This window comes from Acinonyx jubatus, chromosome A2 (assembly GCF_027475565.1).
Source record: "Acinonyx jubatus isolate Ajub_Pintada_27869175 chromosome A2, VMU_Ajub_asm_v1.0, whole genome shotgun sequence".
Taxonomy (NCBI): domain Eukaryota; kingdom Metazoa; phylum Chordata; class Mammalia; order Carnivora; family Felidae; genus Acinonyx; species Acinonyx jubatus.
Window position 1 is genome coordinate 37,940,213 of NC_069383.1, and position 22,587 is coordinate 37,962,799.

At 37.9% G+C, this 22,587-nt stretch overlaps 1 protein-coding gene and 1 long non-coding RNA gene across 6 annotated transcripts in view; both read left to right on the forward strand.

The window, feature by feature from the left end:
* The window catches only part of DOCK4 (dedicator of cytokinesis 4), a 429,626-nt gene that overhangs the window by 237,059 nt on the left and 169,980 nt on the right, over nt 1-22,587 (forward strand). For all 5 annotated transcript variants that reach the window (XM_027075294.2, XM_027075298.2, XM_027075297.2 and 2 more), the window contains 2 exons: nt 3,437-3,525; nt 21,184-21,309. In XM_027075294.2, coding sequence (XP_026931095.1) covers nt 3,437-3,525; nt 21,184-21,309 — 215 coding nt within the window. The remainder of the gene's footprint in view (nt 1-3,436; nt 3,526-21,183; nt 21,310-22,587) is intronic.
* Nucleotides 5,962-7,006, forward strand: LOC128314739 (uncharacterized). Its single transcript, XR_008296715.1, has 2 exons — nt 5,962-6,649; nt 6,753-7,006. It is a non-coding gene; the product is annotated as an uncharacterized LOC128314739 (long non-coding RNA).

A 22,587-nucleotide genomic window follows, 5' to 3' on the forward strand; every position in this document is an offset into this window, starting at 1 on the left:
AAGCTCAGGTAGATGATTTCTCTTCTCTTTCACATAGTATTAGTTTGCTAGGTCTGCCCAACAAAGTACCGTGAAGACCGAGGCTTAAACAGCAGAAGTTTTTTGTCTCACAGTTCTGGAGGCTGCAAGTCCTAGATCAAGGTGTTGGCAGGGCTGATAACTTCTGAGGGCTAGGAGGGACAAATCTATTCCATGCCTCTCTCTCTTACTTTCTGGTGGCTGCTGGCAGGTTTTGGTGTTCGGTGATGTGTAGCTGCACTGCCCAATCACTGCCTTCCATCTCTGTGTCCACATTTCCCCTTTTTATAAGGACGTACTTATATTGGGTTGGGTCCTACCTAGTGACCTAATTTTAACTTGATTACCTGTATAAACTCCCTATTTCCAAGTAAGATCACATTCGGAGGGCTTAGGACATCAGTATTCTTTTTTGAGGGGAGAGAGACAGTTCAACTCACAGCACTCCACTAAGAAAATCATTTAATGTATCCCAAATCCTAAGTTAGTTGATTTTTTCTTTTTAAATGCACATGGTTTCAGATCACCCCACCCTGAGCATCTCCCCACACTTTTAGAAATTGAGAGTTGATCTACAGGGATGTCCTCACCCCCCGGGGGTGGGGGTAGGTAGGGCAGTGAGCGTGGGGTTTCCTCATTCCTGGTTTGAGGACCAAACTGCTGGCCATATCCATGAATGATTGTGCTTCAGTTTCCGTTCTATCTGTGGAGTTGATATACCCAATGTATGCCAGTAGTTTTCGTAGGTTAATACAAGTGGCCGACTGCCTGTGGGATATAGACTTCAAATTGCTTTTTGACGACTGCTGGAGGGTTTCATGGATTTATCTGTTCTCCACCCAGTGCCCCCAGGACCTATGCTACACATTTGCTAATTAGTTGAGAAAGATTTGTCTGTAGCCTGTGGTTTAGGACCAGAAACTCTGTCTCTTTAAAGAAGGATAAAACATGTGACCTTGATTTTAAACTTGAAAACTTCGGGTGAAACAAGTGGGTAGTAAAGCTCACTACTCTTTTTTATCACGTGGCAGCCCTCAATTTTGGCGGCTGGGATTAAATCCTTGATACTTTGAATCTTTGATACCTATGAATCTTTTCCCAAACCCTCCTGGGGATCATACAATGCAATGTATTTGAAATAATTCTAATGCTAATGACCACTGTTTACTGTGTGCTTACTATGTGCAGGGAACTGTGTTAAGTGTTTTCCATATATCCCGTCACGTTATCCTGATGACATACCCGTGAAGCAGATGCTTTGGCTCTGTGTTCCACATAAGGGGACAGAGAGGCTAGATAATGCCCAAAGTCACCAGGCTCATGAGAGTGGGATCCAGATTTGAAATCAGGACTGTCTGACTCCAGAACTTGAGCTGTCACGTACCGAGCCCTATGCTTTCGGGTGTTATTTCACACCACTGTCTAGTAATGTGATAATGATGCTGTTGTGTGGCATCGCTTTTTAAGAAAATAAAATTCTCACAATCACAGTCTCATCATTTCTGAGCAGTCTTTCCAGGTGTGGGTAGCAAGCACTATATTTATCTTGCCATTGAAAACGCTGGGGACCGACAGTTGCATGCATCAGCCTTGATTATGCAGCTAGCTGAAGAAGACCCAGGCGTTCCAACTCTGCCTATGAGAGATGCTCACTCTCATAAAAATAAATTGTATTGCTTTTTGTGGTTGTTATTGTCTGTGTTTTTATAAGCATCAAATAAGGTTTTAGGTTATTCTTGCTGGTAGAGAGATCCCCTTAAAAATGCCACATCAGCAAATTATGAATCTGTTGCAGGAGGAATGCTAGCCAATCAAAACACTCATTGTAGATTAAGAAGAAAGTGTGATTATAGTAAAACATTTTTAAGGAAGTGCCTGCTAGAAATAATTTGGAAGAAATCTCTATTTGTTAATGTGACTGAATCCCTAACCCATCTGGGACTTAAATATAGAAGAGTAACAAATACCTCATCTGAGCCTGGAAGATATTTCAGTCACATACTTGAGCTTTGATTTTACTTGGAGTTTTGTAGGTGAAAAGCATGAATTCTGGAGTCACTTAACTAATAGGAAGCAAGCCATCTTTCTTCCTTCCACACTGACCTGAAATAAGAAAACTAGAGACAGGATCTACTCAATGGCAATTTGATGTCTTACAGCTGGACAGGTGGAATGGTTTCATTTCATCTTAATTTCCCAGCCTTCTAAGATTCATTGTTTTGTTTGGTACCCTATTGTTAAGTGGCTTGAAAATGACCTCTGTCATGTTCGTCCTGGAAAAGCCTATGGGGATAAATTAAATAAATATGTAAGCAAATTGTGAGTGTCAGCTACAGACAAAGATCACAAGGAATATAAATCTGTGGAACATTTTGATTGATAGTGTATAGAAGTTTGATATTCAGGACCCTTGGGAGGGAGCATTTGTGGCTATCAAAAAAAATAGTAGTGATTTCTAAGCATATTCAGATGAGGGAGGCTGTCCCCAGCCTAATGGCAGTAAGAAGGGGTAACCAACCTTGACATTTAGGAATCATGAGGAGTTGCCAGTCAGAGGGCCATCCATCCATTCACTGATGCAGCTCATGCTCTTTAAGCACCCACAGTGTTCAAAGTCCTGAGGGGACACACATTTACAGGATCTATTCCTCAAGAACCTTCAAAGTTTTCTAGGTGAGCTACAGCATGCGAACAAATAGGACATAAACTAGGAAGTGACAAGAGCTGAAAGAGCAAGGTAGAGATGGCTGTGAAAGTAAGAAGATGGAACGATGCCTTTTAGCCCAGAAGAAGAAAAGCTGGAGGACTTTAATTACCCTTCCGTGCAAGGGTATTTTTAATCACCCCAGTGCAACTTGTGTTAACCTCAGTTGCATTTTGCTTGATTTGTTGCACTTTGATGCTAGCCAAATTTAGTTATGTTACAGTGGGTGGAAACTCACTAATGAGAACTAACAGTCATTGAGCATTTACTATATGCCAGGCATTATCCTTAGCCCAAGCTTATTCAATTGTTGTATGTTGCCCCCATTTCACAGATGAAGAAATCTAGGCACAGGGAGGGTAAATAACTTGCCCAAAGACATAACTCAGTTAATAGTGAGGGTTTGAATCTTAGTCTGCCCTGCCTTCCACTGTGTACATTGTTCCTGAGATTTTGTGGTGAGAGGGACTGTCATCATTTGTGAGTTTATAACAGCCACTTCTGGCTTAAAGTAGGTGGTCACGCATTTACCAGATACAGGCACCCTGCTCATCATGGGGCAATTATGCTAAACTGACTGGTTGTTGGGAACTCCCCAGGAGATTTAAGGAAGTTCATTATGGTGGTCATTCCAAAAAGAGCAGGGGTACTGTTAAGATCTTTGTTTGATCTCATCCATCATCCAAGCTTAACAGAGTGTTAATGTTTTCATAGGTGTAACACAGAGAGCGAGTGGTACCAAATCCACGAGAACATCATCAAAAAGCTGAACGCACGTTACAATTTGACAGGCTCCAACGCAGGTGAGTGTGGGGGGCTGGCTGACTCTACCTCCACTTTTCATTTCAGGCCTTTTATTTTATTTATCTTTGTAAGAAGGAAGCAAACTGCCTTTTGTTTATGTCTGCATTCACTTCGTAACTTTAAAAAATGTCCAGTCACCAATCTCGTATGTCTCCCTGTGCTTTGATACGCTTGTAGCTATAACTCTCTTTAAAAAGTGTATCCTGTTCTGGTTTGAAACAAAGCAGAGTACCTGAATTTGTTTAAAAATACTAAGTCTTGAGGCGTCTTAGTTGTTACCAGTTATTAAAAACCAAATGACAGATAGGGTTGGGTTCCTGACTGTTGTGTGGAATAGGTTTGATGGATGGAAATTGGTCAGTAAGGTCCAAGAAAAACATGCTTCACTGCCTATAGCTGGGAGCATCATTATGCACTGGAGAATAAATATTCAGGTTCATGCATTGAAATTGAGTAAGAGGGTAAATGAAACTGCAGTGGCATATGCAGAACAATGTATGCATGCTTATTAAGGGAACTGAAATATATAGCATTGCAAGTTGTGTATAATATGTGGTACATAGTCTTATCCTAATAAATTCATAGAGTATATTACAAAGCATATAGTGACATCTTTAAGTTTGCTCAGTGGACAAAAACTTGGTGAACATTCTTTGTTCCCTGTCCCCGCTTCAAACCATGTGGCAACAAAATAAAGTACGTAGCTATATGCTTTCAGTGATGTCAAAAAACTTCAAATTAGGTAATCTATTATTTGAACTGAATGCATTGTTTTTAAGACTGGCTTTTAAAGTAATTGGGATATAGATATTTATGTTCTAGTCCAACTTGCCTGGTAATATAGAAGATCACAGTCTAAACTCAGACCACCTTTTTCTCAGACCTGTGCACATCTTGTTAGGCCAAACTGACCCACAAAGAAAAAGTAACTGCAGACAGAAACTTTCTGGTTCAGGGACAGCCCTAAGTGTTCACAAGTCACACCTATGGCAGCATTCAGGCTGTAGTGAGTGGTGAGGTCAGTTTTCCCCTCCTTTTCCCAAGAGTTGGGGAGGTAACTTGGGTTTTATCTCATTCACATAATGTCATACATCAACCACTAAATAAACAATAGACCTGGAGCCCATGAGGGCACAGTCCCTAAAGGATCAGGAGGAGATAGTAGAATATATCATGAAGTTCTATACTTCAGAAACTGGTATGTATACTTGTCTTCACTTTTTCTGTGACCAGTTGTATATGGACCAAATGATTTAATTTAAATGTACCTCACAACGAACAATCCTAAAATTTGTACGGAACCACAAAAGACCCTGAATAGCCAAAGTAATGCTGAAAAAGAAAAGCAAAGCTAGAGGCATCACAGTCCCAGACTTCAAGCTACAATACAAAGCTGTAGTCATCAAGACATTATGGTACTGGCACAAAAGCAGACACATAAATCAATGGAATGGAAGAGAAAGCCAAGAAATAGACCCCAACTGTATGGTCAATGAAATCTTTGATATAGCAGGAAAGAATATCCAATGGAAAAAGATAGTCTCTTCAACAAATGGTGTTGGGAAAACTGGAAAGCAACATGCAGAAGAATGAAACTGAACCACTCTCTGATGCCATACACAAATATAAATTGAAAACGGATGAAAGACCTAAATATGAGACAGGAAACCATCAAAATCCTAGAGGAGGACACAGACAGCAAGCTCTGTGACCTCTGATGGAGTAATGTCTTACTAGACACATCTCCAGAGGCAAGGGAAACAAAAGCAAAAATGAACTATTGGGACCTCACCAAGATAGACAAGCTTCTACACAGTAAAGGAAATAATCAACAAACCTAAAACGCAGATGGGAGAAGATATTTGCAACTCTGATAGCTGATAAAGTGTTGGTATCCAAAATCTATAAAGAACTTATACTAAACACCTAAAAAACAAATAATCCAATGAAATGGGCAGAAGACATGAATAGACATTTTTCCAAAGAAGACATCCAGATCCCTAACAGACACATGAAGAGATGCTCAGCATCAAACATCATCAGGGAAATAAAATCAAAACCACAATGAGATACCACCTCACACCTGTCAGAACAGCTAAAATTAATAACACAGGGAACAACAAGTGTTGGCAAGGATGCAGAGAAAGAGGAATCCCCTTACACTTTTGGTGCGAATGCAGACTGGTGCAGCCACTCTGGAAAACAATATGTAGGTTCCTCAAAAAGTTAAAAAAACTACCCTATGACCCAGAAATTGCATTGCTAGGAATATACCCAAAAGATACAAAAATGCAGTTTTGAAGGAGTACATGTACCTGATATTTATAGCAGTATTATCAATAATAACTGAACTATGGAAAGAGCCCAAGTATCCATCAACTGGTGAATGGATAAAGAAGATGTGAAGTGTGTGTATGTATCATGTGTGTCACACACACACACACACACACACACATATATATATAATGGGATATTATATATATTGGGACATATAATGGGATATTACTCAGCCATCAAAAAGAATGAAATCTTGCCATTTACAAGAACATGAATGGAACTAGAGTGTATTATGCTAAGCAACACATATCAGTCAAAGAAAGACAAATACCATATTTCATTATTGTGTGGAATTTAATAAACAAAACATATGAGCGCATGAGAAAGTCAGGGGAGAGAAGAGAGAGAAACAAAGTACAAGAGACTCTCAACAATAGAGAACAAACTGAGGGTTATTGGACAAGGATGACTGGGGATGGGCTAGATGGGTGATGGGTGTATTAAGGAGGGCACTTGTAATGAGCACTGGGTGTTGTAAGTAAGGGATGAATCACTGAATTCTACTCATGAAATCAATATTGCACTGGCTGTTAACTAACTAGAATTGAAATAAAAATTTGAAAGAGGAAAAAAAGATGAAAGGCTTTCTAATGAAAAACTGTAAATTAGAGATTATTAAACCCTGGGACATTGTGATAGTTAATTTTGTGTCAACTTGGCTAGGCCATAGTACCTAGATATTTAGTCAAACATTATTCTAGGTGTTTCCTGAAGTTATTTTTAAGTGAAATTAACATTTAAATTAGTGGACTTTGAACAAAGCAGGTTTTCCTCTGTAATGTGGGTGTGCCTTTTCCAATCATTTGAAGTTCCTGCTAGAAAAAAGCTGACCTACCCATGGAGGAAGAGGGACTTTTGCCTCCAAACTGCATTCCCACCTGAACTGCAGTACCAACTCTTCCCTCAGTCTCCAGCCTGCCCCTCCTACTGTGCAAATCTCGGACAAGCCAACCTCCGCAATTGCTTGAGCCACTTCTCTCTCTCATCTCCTCTTGGTTCTGTTTCTGTAGCTGATTAAGACATTCACGGTTCCATTTTTTACAAACATCTTTTCTAGTCTTTATGGCTAGATTTTGGGGGTAATTTTGGGGGGTGGTGTGTATTGTCACTAACTGCATACGTATAATTGTGTATTCTTTTATTGCTTTAAAAAAATTTGATTAGGACATTTTCATCTTCCTTGTTAATACAAAGTTTTAATAAATGTCATTTAAGCAGCTCCAAACAAGCAAACAAACACTCAGTAAGATTTCAGAGATACCACTTTTTTAAAGTTGGGGCACCTGGGTGGCTCAGTTGGTTGGGCAACCGACTTTGGCTCAGGTCATGATCTCGCAGTTCGTGAGTTCGAGCCCTGCGTCAGTCAGGCTCTGTGCTGACAGCTCAGAGTCTGGAACCTGCTTCAGATTCTGTGTCTCCGCTCTCTCTGCCCCTCCCTTGCTCACGCTCCGAGTCTGTCTCTCAATAATAAATAAACGTTAAAAAAAAATTTAAGCTAATCTTGCCAAATTTATTGGTAGACTTCTAGGCAAATCCTAGTTAGTTTTGTTCTAAACCTTTTGGGTTTCATGATACCATGGACTATTTTTTATCATTAAATACCCTGTAGACCTGTGCTATCCAGTTCGTTGGGCACTAGCCACACGTGGCTATTGAGCACTAGATATGAGGCTTATTGCACTGGGATCGAGCTGTGCTGTCATTATAAAAATACATACTGGATTTCAAAAACTTCGTACTTAAAAAAAACATAAAATATCCCATCAACAATTTTTCCCATCAGTAATTTTATATTGATTACATGTTGAAAGACAACATTGTGGAGACATTGGGTTAAATAAAATACATTACTAAAACTAATTTTGTTTCTTTTTACTTTTTTTACCATGGCTACTAGAAAAGTTTTAATATAAATTGGTGGCTCAAATTGTATTTCTGTTAGACAGTGCTGTCCTGGACTTGATTTAAATGTTTGTTTTGTTTTGTTTTTTCAGTTCTTTTCATGCCTCACAAACATGATTCATTATGCCTTGCTCCTTTCCTGCTGTGGGTATTTAATGGTACACATTTGTAGCCATTACGTATCTTGTGGTTTCTGCCCACAAGGGAGAGTCCCTCTACTCCTAATTTCCCTTCATTGACCTCCTGTGTGAATAGACACATATGAAACTAGCCCCAGCTTGCAGTTTTTCCCATGGATTGCCTTACTGTCCCTGCTGTCACAGATGCAGTCTTGAGTAAGCAGGATGTGTTGATCTGCTCCAGTAGATTTCTTTGCCAACTCCTTATGGACTCCGAACCATTTCCTCTTTCCAGTGTGCCTTTATGCAGAACAAAATTCCTCAGTTCTTACATTATTTGAAAATATCATTGTCCAGACTCTGATGTGATTCCCAGTTGCCTCTAGGATCATGGTAAAGGTCTCAGTGGTGGGCTTTGATTTATACCTCCAGATAGATTCCTAACATAACTGATTCTGTATCCTATGAGGTCAGGGTTCCACTAAAGCCAAACTGCACATTTCTCTCTGCTTATATATGAGAGTCATTTTATAGAGAGTGTAGCCTTTAAGAGCTTTGCCTCTGGAAATAAGATGCCCTAGGTTTGAATCCCAGTTTTACTGGGATAATAGTAATAGCACCTTCTAAGGGCTTTCAGAGGGATTGAAAGAGAAAACATATGCAAAGCATGTAACACAACACTTGATGCGTATAAGTATCTGTTCATTGTTAGCTATTATTGTTTTCCCTCTTTGGAGTCATCATTGGGTCACCTTGTTTCATTTTCTCAAAACGGATCCTGATTTGATCTCCTTAATGAAGACTTTGAGAGTAACACAGTTGGATTATTGATAGGTTGGATCATTGAACTGGTCTTTTCTGTTTATCTCTGCTGATTTGATTGCTAATATCTCTTCCCAGGTCTTTTAAATTTAATTGTTTTCCTTGTGATAACATAGATTAGCTCCAGGAAGGAAGGGCAGCACATCTTTTTCCTTGCAAAGTTCTAGGTGCTTAGACGTGCTCCCCATATTCCACATGCTTTGTCAATTTTATTGACCTATGGATCACTTACCCTTGCTGGAATCCTGAGTGAGACTACCAGTAAGTGACATCGAAACCACCTTATTACCTGAATGCTACCTTTTCTCTTTACAACCAACATACTGAAATGAAAAACTACTTGTTGCATCTTTGGAAAGAGTGAAAGAAACCATTGTACTGTAGAGCCCTATGTAAAAGGTTCCAGCCTTGGCAGAATCCATCCTCCATTTTGTTGCCTACTGTAATATGTAGATTGACTTCTACTGTAGAGCCCTGTGTTCCTGTTCTTACGATCACCTTTCCCCATTCTTCTTTTCAGTCTGAGCCCCAGCCAGCTGCCAGTAGCCAGCATCTGTCTGCCTTCTATTGCTCTGGTCTTGCCACTGAAGTTTCTAGCCTTCAGTCTTGGTGGATCATTGCTTGATGTCACCTTGGTCTATTCCCCTTCTTGTAGAAAGACAATTATGAGAAGAGAGGTATTCAGGAGCTGTTGGGCTTTATTATTGGAAGGAAGGCTCTCTATAATGACTTCCTTAAACATAGTGGAGGAAGCAAGGGTATACAAAATTGAAATTGGAGATTGGGATGCCTAACATTCAAACTATCCCAGTGGGTCGATATATTGACTTCCATTGTTTTCTCCTCTGACTATGGGATTGGTGATTGAATGGAAGCAGTACAGTCAGAGGTTTTCAAGAGAACTGATTTTATTCAACAAAGAATGGGGTTTTTTCCTGCTTTCCTCCCACTATTCCTTGGTTATTGGTACTTAAAAGAGAAAAAAGAATAACATTGAAATTAGTTTTGGAAACACATTCTACCACCTAATTTCCAGGTCCTTTATGCTTCATTGATGTCTTCCTATCTCTTAGAATTGTAATCTTGTCTATTTAATAAATAAAGGGATTTGTCTAGTTAACTGACTCCACCCCCCACCCTCCCCCCTGCCCCTTACCTAAAACTTACCTTGCAAAGGTACATTAACCACTATCTTTGTTGAGTTTCGAAACTGGGAGAAAATTGGAAGAGATCCATTTAACTTTAAGGAGAAAAAAAAAAAAATCTGTGGTTAGGTTTAGTTAGCTTGAGTAATTTGAAATTTCCAAAATTGTGCTCTGTGGGAATTTTAAAATCCAAAAGTAATATTGTAAGAATTTGAAATTCTAAAAATAGTCATGAAAATGAGCCTGGTTTTGGTTTGCTGAACAAATGGTTATTATAAATGTCACCTCCGATAGATGTTAGCAATTGAATCCTAGGAATGTGAACTAAGACTGAGCCACTGTGATTTACTGAGGCAAATTCAGTTCTGTGACTTGAAGTAAATTGTGTAAAAATCATTGGCTCTGGTTCAATGTGTCCTGAGAGAAACGTCAAAATCTTTTCCTATTATCTGAGTATTTATGAAATCCCATTTCCTATAGTTTGCACATGTAGTTTACAACTAGAAGAAATCATATTGACTAATCAGGTCACTTTCTGCAGTCTTTTTTTTTCTTTTTTTGCCTTAGCAAGATGAGCATCCGTGGTTGCATTCCTGCCAATTGTACATTGTAACCCCAACAGCAGATTAAAAGGAATTACCTAGATGAGGAGCCCGTCTAGAGGCTCTGGATGGAGGGAGTGCAGTTTAATTCTGTGCAGGAAGTGAACATTGTTCTTTGTTTGGCTGAAGTGAAAAGAGACTTTTGACAGTTAGATTGCATTTTTGGGGTTGAGCATCCTCCCCTTACAGAGCAATGCAGCCATTTAACTCCATATTATTGAAGTATAATTCTCGAGAACTCTATTGATGCTTTGAATTTTGAACACTGCATTTAGAAAATTTGCTTTCTAATATTGTTAAAAGAGGCTGGTACTTACTGGCATCATCGTTTGGCTGGAAATGCAGTATGTGACCTTTTTCTGCACCTTTGATATTCCCTAATTGTTAAACCATGCTCTCTTTTTTATTCTAAAGTTTTTTTTTTTAATTTTCAACTACATTTACTTCCAGAAAAGTTACATGATTAGTAGAAAGCATTCCTAATTTCTCAAAGGTTAGCATTTTACTACATTTGCTTTATCCTTCACTCCCTCACAGTCACTCATTCTCTCTCTTTCTCTCTTTCTAGTTATTTAGTATTACTGAATTGGTATAATCCCTAAGGTTGCTTCAGTGCCTTTAATGTTTATAAATATGTGTGTGTACATACACAGTATACATACAATACACACAAACACGCAAATATATATACATATATCATACACACAACACATACATTTTTCCCCCTGAACTGTTTGAGAACAAAGTATAGGCACGATTCCTCTCTACCTCTGCTTACTGTATGACATGGGACCATAACTAAAATACAATGATCAAATCGGGAAATTAACATTGATGTAACGTGCTTATCTATAGGTCTTACTCATATTTTGGCAGTTTTTTTTTATGGCCTTTATAACAAAAGAAACCCAGGCTGTACTGCACGTGTTTGTGCTAGCTTTTCAGTTTAATCTAAACTTTAAACCATTTACACTTTAAACCATTTTCTTTGAATGACCGTGAAGAAAAAAAAAAAAAAAAAAGAGTTCAAAATATGGTATTAAATGATGCTCTAAGATGTTTTTAGGAGCAGCTGGGTAGTTCAGTCAGTTTAGTGTTCGACTCTTGATTTCGGCTCAGGTCATGATCTCGTGGTCGTGTGGTTGAGCTGCGTGTCTGTCAACACAGAGCCTGCTTGGGGTTCTCTCTCTCCCTCTTTTTTGCCCCTTCCCAAGATGCTTTCTCTCTCTCTCTCGCTCCCTCTCAAAATAAATAAATTTAAAAAATACATTTTTAATGCTTCATGCTATATTTAAGAAAAACAAAGTATAAACTAATAGAAGTACTGATTAGAGCTTGATTTTATTCTCTAAATTACCTGTATTTTGCTAACTTAGGTATAATCACTAGCAATATTGTTAGGAAAATTTGCTATTTAGAAAAAATTTGCAGTTTATAAAGGCAAGTATTTGAATAAATTAAAAAATCAAAAGTTATACTCAAATATGAGTATGCATAAGTATACCTTTAAACAAAATTTTTTTTAATGTTTACTTATTTTTGAGAGAGAAAGGGAGTGTGAGTGGGGGAGGGTCAGAGAAAGGGGAAGACACGGAGTCCGAAGCAGGCTCCAAGCTCCAAGCTGTCAGCACAGACTCCATTGCAGGCTTGCAAACCACAAGATCATGACCTGAGCTGAAGTCAGATGCTTAACTGACTGAGACACCTAGGTGCCCCGAGTATACATTTTTTAAAAAGTAGCTTTCAGCCACTGGCTTATTATGTGCTTCGTGTTTTGAAAAAAAAATTACAATAATAATAATTATTACATAATAGTAAAAAACAAACCACTTTTCCACCTTGACCGAATCCTCAGTATATACCATTGAAATGTTGATATCCAAAAATCATAAAATAAGGATGGAAATTTCAAGGTGAAAATTTTCCAGTGTTAAGAAGGAAATGTGAATTCCCTCTGAATGGTCTCATCCATTCCTATAATTACAGCTTCCAGTATATGCCAGTGGGCCACTCTCCATCCCTCATTTTTGGTCAGTAATTTTCTTTTCTGGATAAAACTCAATGAAAATAAAAAATTTCAGACGTCTCTTAAGTGTTTTAGGTTGATGTTCGATAACTTATTATGTATTCCTTTAGTCTTATTTTTGCTATAACTGTGAGCAATGGGCTAACCACTTCTTTAAAGAAGACATTGAAGTCTTCCCAAAACCAGAAATAGCATATCTGTGAGCTAGCAATTATAATTACAAAAGTATTTGCACATACTTATCCCATTTACATGTTAGAACACAGGCCTCCCAATGGACAGGGTTACCAATTCAGAGATCACAGGGAGTTGATTTTCAGAAGGTGAGCCTATAGTCAAACCCTTTGATTATCCTCAGTGGTGTCAAAATTGCATCGTCTGAGAGTTAAGTTGATTTAAAGAAATAGCAATAGGCACATTCACAAACTGTATAATACTGATTAAAAGTCAGAAGTAGAGGTGTGACTACTAAGAGAGAAGAGTGATTTTCTTTTACTTTATCTTTTTCTTTTTTTTTCATTTCTTTTCTTTTCTTTTCTTTCTTTACTTCTTTCTTTCTTTCTTTCTTTCTTTACTTCTTTCTTTCTTTCTTTCTTTCTTTCTTTCTTTCTTTCTTTCTTTCTTTCTTTCTTTCTTTCACTTTAAGTTAGCTTTGAAAGTACATCTGAAAGAATAGATACATCCTCAAATTTGAGCATTGGCAGTGTTAATGGTACCCTGTCTAGATTTTCAAGATGGCAGTGTTAACTGAAAGTTGTCCTTTGGGTAATCTGGTTCTGCTGGCAGAGGATTGAAGCAGCTAGGCCCCTCCATCATGTCATTAATGATTCAGTAGACTGCTAGTGCTGTCACACGCCCATTTTATTTCTTTCTCTAATCTGGCTCATTTTGACGCTCTAGTGTCTTCCTAGTGCTTCTGGCTTTTGCTCCACTGACTCATTTTCCAACAGTGCTATCTCACTTGACAGCACTCTTACTAGATATTTGGCTTCCTTTCTTTCCTCTACTCCAGAGACCGTGAGATAGATCCTGTCTCTGACCTCTCTGTGTGAATACCTCGCTTGATCCCACCAGGATTTTATTACTTGCTGCAGCCAGGATCTACTCCTGGAAGTTCTCTCTGGCTTTGAGTTGGACCCACATTAGATAAATGCCTGTAGTGTATTTATTTTAAAAGCCAATTATCTTACCTCATAGACCCCACATATAATATCCTAATACTCAAAGCAAAACTCTGATGATAGATTTTGTAAATCAAGCACATGAGAGGGAATAGAAGTAAAAATTCTTGCTCTGATAATAATGAGGTCTGAAATATTTCATAAATAAGCAGATTTGACTGAAGATGATTTTATGACAGAATCTAATAATACTCTCTTTTGCAAGTTTTGCTGCTACCTCATGATGGTTGTGATTTGGTAGTTCACGTTTAGAAGTCCTAGCGATTATGTTTTACCCTTAGCCCCTACCTCCCAAACACAAAGGATGAAAATACTGTCAAGAAATAGTGTCTTTAGAGTTTTGCTACAGAAGAACAGCATGAGGAGCTGCATAGACCCACCCCAAACTGAAACAGCTGCAACTGGTAAGGATCATATATTTAAAGAGTGCTAAAATCAGAACATTTTTCTAAGAGCATACAGCATGTGAAGAGATACTTATTCAAGAGTCCTACTAAATCTTGATAAGAACAGAGAGAGTTGGTGACCCTGTGCCACTACCCACTTCCTCCTTTCCACCTGCCCCTGCTCAGCATGATGGAAGTTCTCCTCCAGGCATGTGTGGCTGAGAAGATGGGGCTGCTTCTTCCCTGAGCTCTCAGTCAAGGGATACAGTGTCTGATTGAAGGGTGATGGCTCCTTGCATTTTTCAACTCTCTTAGCTCTGAGATGCAGAGGCTAAATTTCCAGCCAAAGTGGCTGAGAGCTAGGGGGCCTCCCTTCTACCCAGCCCCCATTCATAGGGCAGTGGCTCTGCCTGAGGTACAACAGGCCAGGAATATTGAGGCAGCAGTTGCCCTTGCCCAGCTTGCTCATTGGATGGAGGTGCTGCATGAAGAGAGGCAAGTTGAGAAAATCGGAGTTACTGCCCCAGTAAACTTGAACCTTGCCCCTTGAATCTTGTCCATGAAGCAAGAGTGTGACTCTAAAGAATAGACTACCGTACCCACCTCCAACTCTGGAATAAGGGGTCAAAGATTTAGCCCAGGGAGAGGAAGCCCATAAGGAGAGAAAATTCAGAAGCTCTTCTGTAAGGAAATGACTTTATTTGAAACAGAGTATTCAGGAATTTAAGCCTGTGGGAATTCTTGAGAATTCAAGAAAAAAGTGTAGATTTTAGAAAAGGGTGGGAGTTTTTTTTTGAAAAAAAAAAAGAATGAAGAAAAATGAACAGAACCTTAGAAAAATATACCATCAGTGCATCAACATAAAAAAAAAGGGGGGATACCAGGAGAGAAGAGAGAGAGAAAGGAGGAAGAAAAGTATTGGGAGATATACTGGCAGAAAACTTCCCAGATTTGATTAAAAATATTTATTTGTACATCTAGGGAGCTCATTGACTTCAAGTATGATAAGTAGGAAGAGATCCACACCCAAATATATCATAGTAAAAATGCTGAAAGCCAATGACAGAATTCTTGAAAGCAGCAAGAGAAAAACTACTCATCATATACAGGGGAACCCCCAGGAGATTACTACCTGATTTCTCATAAAATACAGTGGAGGTCAGAAGGCAGTGATAACATATTAAAAGTGCTGAAAGTTTTTTAAAAAACAAAAAAGTCCACCAAAGTGTCAATCAGGAATCTTATACCCAGCAAAACTACCTTCTAAAACTGTAGGCAAAATAACGACATTCCAAGACAAAAATAAGTTTTTGCTAACAAGTGTGCTTTGTAAGAAATACTGAAGTTCTTCAGGCTGAAAGCAAGTGACCATGATCCAAATCCTCATGAAAAATAAAAAACACTGCTGAAGGTTAATTATGCATTTATAAAAGACAGTATTGATGACTGTTTATCCTCCTGTCTTTTCTTTTTTTAAAAACTCACAGCAGTTTTTTTTTTAAGTTTATTTATTTATTTATTCATTTATTTTGAGAGAGAGAGAGAGAGAGAGAGCATGAGCAGGGTATGGATGGAGAGAGAGAGAGAGAGCAAGCGAGCCAGTGAATCCTAAACAAGCTCTGAGCCATCAGCATAGAGCCCAACACAGGGCTCAAACTCATGAACTGTGAGATCATGAGCTGAGCCAAAATCAAGAGTCAGATCCTTAACTGACTGAGCCACCCAGGAACCTCTTTCCTGCTTTACTCCTTTCTTTTTTTAGCTAAACTTCCCAACCCAGTACACAGCCCCATTTTCTATAGTTTCTCAGGTCAGATACTCAGGAGTCTACCATGATTCCTTATTTTTCCTCATTCCCTCACATGTAATATACCGTAAAGACATGCATTCTTTTATGGCAACATATAGCTTCTTTATCACTTTTTCCATCTTGGTTGCAACCATATCAGCATGACCCTCCATTATTTCTTGCCTTCATATCTGTAATGGCCTTCAGTTGTGCTCATCAGTTCCGCTTTTTACCTTCCCAGCCCTATTTTCCAAAGAACACTAAGAAAACTTTCTTAAAACACAAATTCTCCAGTGACTTCTTGTTGCATTTAGAGTAACAATAATTAATTATGGCCTCCAGGACTACTGCTTATTTTTCTGGCTTCCCTTGTGCTATTAGGAATTTCCCCATCTTCACGTATGTCTGTTTGTACACCATTGTCTACTTGTATTGATCACTTGCATCTATGTCAGATCTCCAGTAATTGAATATTGTACATGATAGACAGATTTGCCCCCAAAGCCTCCATAGGCCTTCATCATTCAAATATCCAGAAGATTTACAATACTTGGCTTAAACTAGTGGTAAGTGGGTGTGCCTTTTGAAAGGAATATCGTCTTTGTGTATGGCACTTAGGGAATGTTGAACATTTTTTTGATGGAAGGTAATTTGTTGATATTCATGGTAGGGAGGAACAAGAACAGAAAGAGTGATGTTGTGTAATAATACTCGGGGCATTGGTAACAGCAGCTAAAATTCTTGAGCGTGTTCTTTGTGCCGGGTATCACCCAAAGTATTTTATGGAGTTGGTATCACTATTAACTTGATTTTACAGATGTGGAAACCAAAGCACAGAGAAGTTAACATTTGACAGAGTCATGAAGCTCTATGATATATTTCTTAACTTTCACACTTAATCATAACATGTATTTATCAAATGTATTTGTCATTTTTTATTTTTGCTTTGCTGTAAATTCACAGCTACAAGTTATTGGTTCATTGGTGGCAAATGGCTGATATAGTCTAAAATTAATTTTGCCTGCTACTTACAAATCATGCTGTGCTTGGCATTTTTATATAAAAGTGCAGAATTTCATGAATTTAAAAGGAACCATCTTAAGGATTGAGTTAACTTCAATTCCTGTGAAATTAGAGCTACCAAATAATCAACCACATTTGATTCTACAGAAAGTAAGGCTTTCTTTCCTACACTACTGGTCTGTATGCTGAGCATGAGAAATAGGTTATTTTGTGACAGACTCTAGATTAATTAATTTCTATGCCTTTGTTTAAAATTAGATATCATATCATTATAATTGGCTCTTAAACATCTAGGCAGATAAAAATGTTCAGTTTAATGATCGCTTCTTTTAATAAGAGGAACAGTTCTCCCTTAGCAATTTCATTTTTGGTATGTATATTAAGGACTGGAAAAAAGTGATTGTAAAACATTATTTATATGTCTTGTAAAATTAAAAATCTAACCTAATTCTTCAGCTTATTGGTTGTCATAAATTCCTGTTTGTTTTTTTTAATCTTCCCTGAACTTTCAAATTCCCTCAGTAATTTTTCCTTATTTTAATATTGCTAGCATATGCTTAGCCCATTCTGCTTTATGTTTTATTTATATGTGCATATTTTATGTTCAGTATCATATGTATCCTTATATCCCACCTTCCACCTTCCTCTCAAGCTGGAAGTTCTCTCCATACCCAAAGTGGTCAGGTTGAATTGTGTTTGGAATAAAATAGTGTACAAATAAAATTTTATTTTTTAATTAAAAAATTTTTATTTGAGTATAATCGGTATACAGTGTTACATTAGTTTCCAGTGCACAGCACATAAACTTTTAGAAGTGGCCCCAGCTCCAGATATAGCAAGTAAGATGAGGCTAGAGAAGTTGGCTAACTAGGAAGAGAAGAGAAAGAAAAATACAGCTCTGTGAGCATACCCTGTGTCATAAATGACCACTCCTGAAAGGATAGGGCTAATCCAATTTCTAATTGGAATGGGTGAATATTTGATGAGTCTCTCCCTTGTAGTGATGAGTAGTTTCTTCATCTTAGTGCATTATTTCTTATTGTTCTGGTGACTCCATCCTGTTGATTTTTGTCATGATAATTAAGGGCCACAATAAAAATAGGATCTAGCGTTTCCTTGACTGAAAAATAATTAGTATTGCAAAAGCTCTTTGTGTGTTAGCCCTTTTGGATTCTTGCTATATCATGTTTTTTCTTTGTCTTATTGAAAGTATACCCACGCTTGAATGTTTCATGTTGAGTGTTGTGGGTATTTTTTTTCTTTTTAAATTTTTTTTTATGGAAACTGAGTTGGTGATTTAGGAAGAGCCAAGTACATTATGGTGAAGCCCTCAGTTCATTTGGCCTTTCCAATTCTTGACTATCAGTGAGCTCTTTAGTCTGAAGAAATTGAGTCACCTCAAAATGATAGTACCTTCCCCTCTCCTCCAAATTGGTTTCACTGGGCAAGACAAATGAAATCATTACACCTTGGCCTTTAATCTATAACTACTAAACCTCCAGAATGAAAACTGCCATACCTTCTAACCAAATTTTAGGATGTGTTCAACTCTTAAATGCAAGGTTTTCCTTCGCCCTCATAGTATTTTGTCTGTTTTCCTCTATTATTTTCTCATTCCCTTCCCTTATCTACTAGCTGGCTCCTCCCTGTTTTCCCCTGAATGGGTCCGCTCTACCCTTTTGTGTTCCTCTCATCTCTGTAGCGCCTACTGATTAGAGTATATTGATGTATTTCTCTTTTCGTATTTATATCTATGTTCTTCCCTAACACATATTGTTTTTCTATCTTGGATTTTATTTTCTTTGTTTTTTGGGTTTTGTTTTCTTTTTTGCTTTTTTTTTTTTTAACCCATCTTGGATTTTCTTAAGCATTATCTCTGACTGAATGCTTTTCTTCTTTCATTGTTTTATCTTCTGTTAAGTATTGTTTATGTTAAAAAGAAAAGAAAAGAAAAGAAAAATCACTGTTGGTTAAATGAATTCTGGCTCCAGTAGGGCAAAACCAGAATCCTAGTCACTTTCTTTCTTCTAGCCCCTACGCTGAATAGCATGATGTCTTTGCTTCTCATTTCCCTTCAGATTTTTTCTTACTTTACACATTATGTTGCCAGTGTCTCTGATTAGATCCTTTGATGAGAAGTCCTAGTAAATTGATCTTCACTTGCAAAAAATCGTAGGACCTCAAGAATTTTCTTAAGTCCATCTGACTCTCTGTGTGAAAGCATTGCTTATAGTACCCTAGATTTGAAGTGTTCTCCCCAGCATGAGGAAGTGTTCTTAGGTACCATGTCTGGCATGCACTGCCCTTCTACATATATCAGCTTCTGATGATGTTAATGGTGATGGTGTGGGTGAGTATTTTGGAGGCAAAAGGACAGAAGTGGGAAGAGAACAGAAACACCAGTAATGAGGTGGGGGTAGTGGGAGAGTGTGAGTCAGGAACAAATAGCTGCTGGGACAGATGGATTACAACATATGTTAGTTTGTTTTCATTTTCCTGCCTTTGGGTTTTAAAAGGAGCCAATGGCACCACATAAAAGTATCCCAAAACTACACAAACTGTGTTGCCATCAAACCATCCAGACCAGTTATTCCCCCCTCTTTCATTCCTTGTGATTATCGAGGGACAGATGCTCCTCCATTCTGTTGCCTTCAGTCTCCCAACTCAGATGGAGTGGGGTGGGGCGGGAGATAAAGGATAGATAGGTAAAAATGGCTTGAAGATTTAGTTAAAGTTCCTGAGTACCTGCCACATTTAACCAAATTCTGACAACAACTCTCTGACACATTCTCTTAGACCCACACACCAGAAAGTGTGAGGACATAATGATGCAGTACTGTCCTGCCATTCATCTCTTAAATCTTTGCCCCTTGGGTATACCTCATCAGACTGGAACCCCAGGGAAGGCTCCATCTTCTCTATGAGCCTATTTTTTTTTTAACAAAATTTCCTGATGTTTTAACCACTTTATGGAAAACCAAGTAAACAAACTAACAAAACACTTCTTCTGTTGTTCTTACTGTTGAAGGAGAATGAAAGGAAAATCCTAATGTAGATATGTGGTAAATAAGCTTTGCATTTCTTTTTGATTCCAGCATGAATGTTGTCATGCTTATGGTTCATGTTTGCGAGAGCATTGTAGTACTATAAATGATGAATGGGGAATGGTAACTTGCACATGGTAAGTAATGATATAGGTAGAGAATCTTTGGAGTATAGATTTATCATCCTCTTAACTCCACCATCCAGATTCATTTTAAAATTGTGTGCAGGTTAATTATGACTGGAAGTTTTAAAAATAAGTCCCCTTTGATTGGCTTCATTTTCTATCACTAATGTAAGTAAGGAACCCCCTTTCCTTCCTTTCCTTTCCTTTCCTTTCCTTTCCTTTCCTTTCCTTTCCTTTCCTTTCCTTTCCTTTCCTTTCCTTTCTTTTCCTTTTTTTGTCTTTCTTATTTAAAATAATAGAAAAACAGTAGGGAATTAAAAAACAGAAAGAGAAGTAGCATCTCAGAAATATACAAACATATTCACAAAAATACAGCATTAATTTCCTTTCTGTACTTCTTGCCTGGGAGTTGGGGGAATAAGTTATGAGAAATGTGTCATTCATCTTTTATATATCCCACTGTAGTAATGTCACTGTAACTGGCTTTTTTTTTTTAAAGATAATTTTACTACTTTACTGACTAAATGCCTTTTTGTTTGTGGCCTGCATCCTGCTAAATTCTTCTCAGTAGAAAATAATGCCATTATGAGTTTCTAATGTGTATAGTATTAATATAATTTTACTTTCATTATAATAACCTTTGTTACTTAAGTTTTAAGAAAATCTCTGAATATCCTTAAAATCCTTGAATTATTGTATGACTTTAGATTTGTGTACACCTTAATGATATTGTTAACTTCATAGGTTTTATAGAGTTAAAAGAAATTAGAATTCCCATTTTGAGATCAGTGTCCTCTAGGGCTAGGTAGCAGTCATCACTTGCTGGCATGAGTATCGGAGTGGGGTCATTTCATCTGGTGGGGGGCTGGAAAAGAGGGTGTAGGGGCCAGAAGTCACACTTCTTAATGTTATGTTCAATTTTTTTCCAGTTGCTATGAACCTTTTTAAACAGGGGAAAAGGGAAAACCCAAATAGTCAAGTTGGAAAAGTGTTCTTTAGAAATTACTCCTATAGATTCTGTTGATTTTGTCTTAATATTAACCTTTTGTTTTAACAATGCCTTCATAGTTGTGGGCTTGTTGAAGCAAGCTCAGATTTCCATTCATGCTATTTCTGTCCTTCTATTTTTTACTCTGTTATCTCTCATTTATTTTAGGTTTAGCAGTTTCCCTACAGCTATTGCATGGAGACATTGAACAAATCAGAAGAGAATACTCATCAGTATTTTCTCATGGAGTGTCTATAACGAGAAAGTTGGGTTTTTCTAATATTATTATGCCTGGTAAGTGATGTGGGATGGACCGAAGGTTGACATATGGATGTTATGTCTGTTTTTGACACTTGAGAAATTTTTCAAATTTGTCAGTTTCAAAGAGTTCAAATGGACCATGCTAAAGAAGGAAATGAGGTGTATGATAATAAATAAGCAAAAGTTTTTAAAAATATCTTGACATTTTTATTAGCGTGGGTAACTTGTAGGGCCATGTTGCATTCTTTATGACCATGATAAGAAGGAAAACTGAAATAGTATCCAGAAAATACTTCCTTTGGTAGAAAATGTTAGTGAAGTCACTAAGGGGAAGTCCTTACAGGTTTTGATAAGAATAATTATTGGGCAGCAGCTTCACCTTCCTAAAGGATTTTTCTACCCAAGATATATATATATGTAAATCAGCAGCCATATACAAATACCAAATGTTTTTGCCACCTTTCCTAGTTCTCTTTGAGATGTATTTTTCAGGTCTCTTTTAGCAATGTAAAAGGACAAAAAAATTAGGGGGGGGAGGGTTCATTTCTACGTGGAGAAGGTAGCAGTTAATGAGAATCACACTATCCAAGTAAATGCCAGATAGTAGTATTTCTCAGTGCCCCTGATCCCACCCTCCACAACCAAGAGAAAAGTAGACCAAATGAAATAATCTCAAACTGTTGACAGTATTTTTAGAAATTATATCCTGTAAATCTCTGTTTAAATCCCACGTGTGGAAACAAGTACAGGAAGTTGCATCTGACAGGGCCTCTGGCACAGCTGTAAGAGGGCTGCTAGGACTGCCGTGGATAAAGACCTAATGTGATAGAGAAAGTGCCTGGCATTGCCCTGTTGCAGCATCTTGTGATGTCTCTGTGCAAACCTATTCCTGCGGGGAAGGCTAACAGAGAGCCTGGAAAGTTTCCTGAGGTGACCTGACCTGGCTTAAGGACCCGTTCTGCTTGAGCATCTCATGCTACTCTTGTTGAAAATGACTGTGTATATAGAACTGTTGACTTGGTGGCCTGTGATTCAGTGGCTCCTGCACCCCTTCATTGTTTCCTTCAGTTGCTATAAATAACTGGTATTTTCCTTTGTAACAAAAAAAGAAAAAAAATTCATGCCACTGGGAAGCAAATTGATGGGCAAATCTAATATAAAAAACATATTTTCAGACAGAATGCAGACAGCTGCTGGAAGAATTCCTCAGCTTGGTCTCTGGGCAGTATCATTGAGAAGTGGAAAAATATAAAGCAACATGACACTTCACCAGCTGAATAATTGTCTGGGATGTGCTGTGCTCATGCCGCC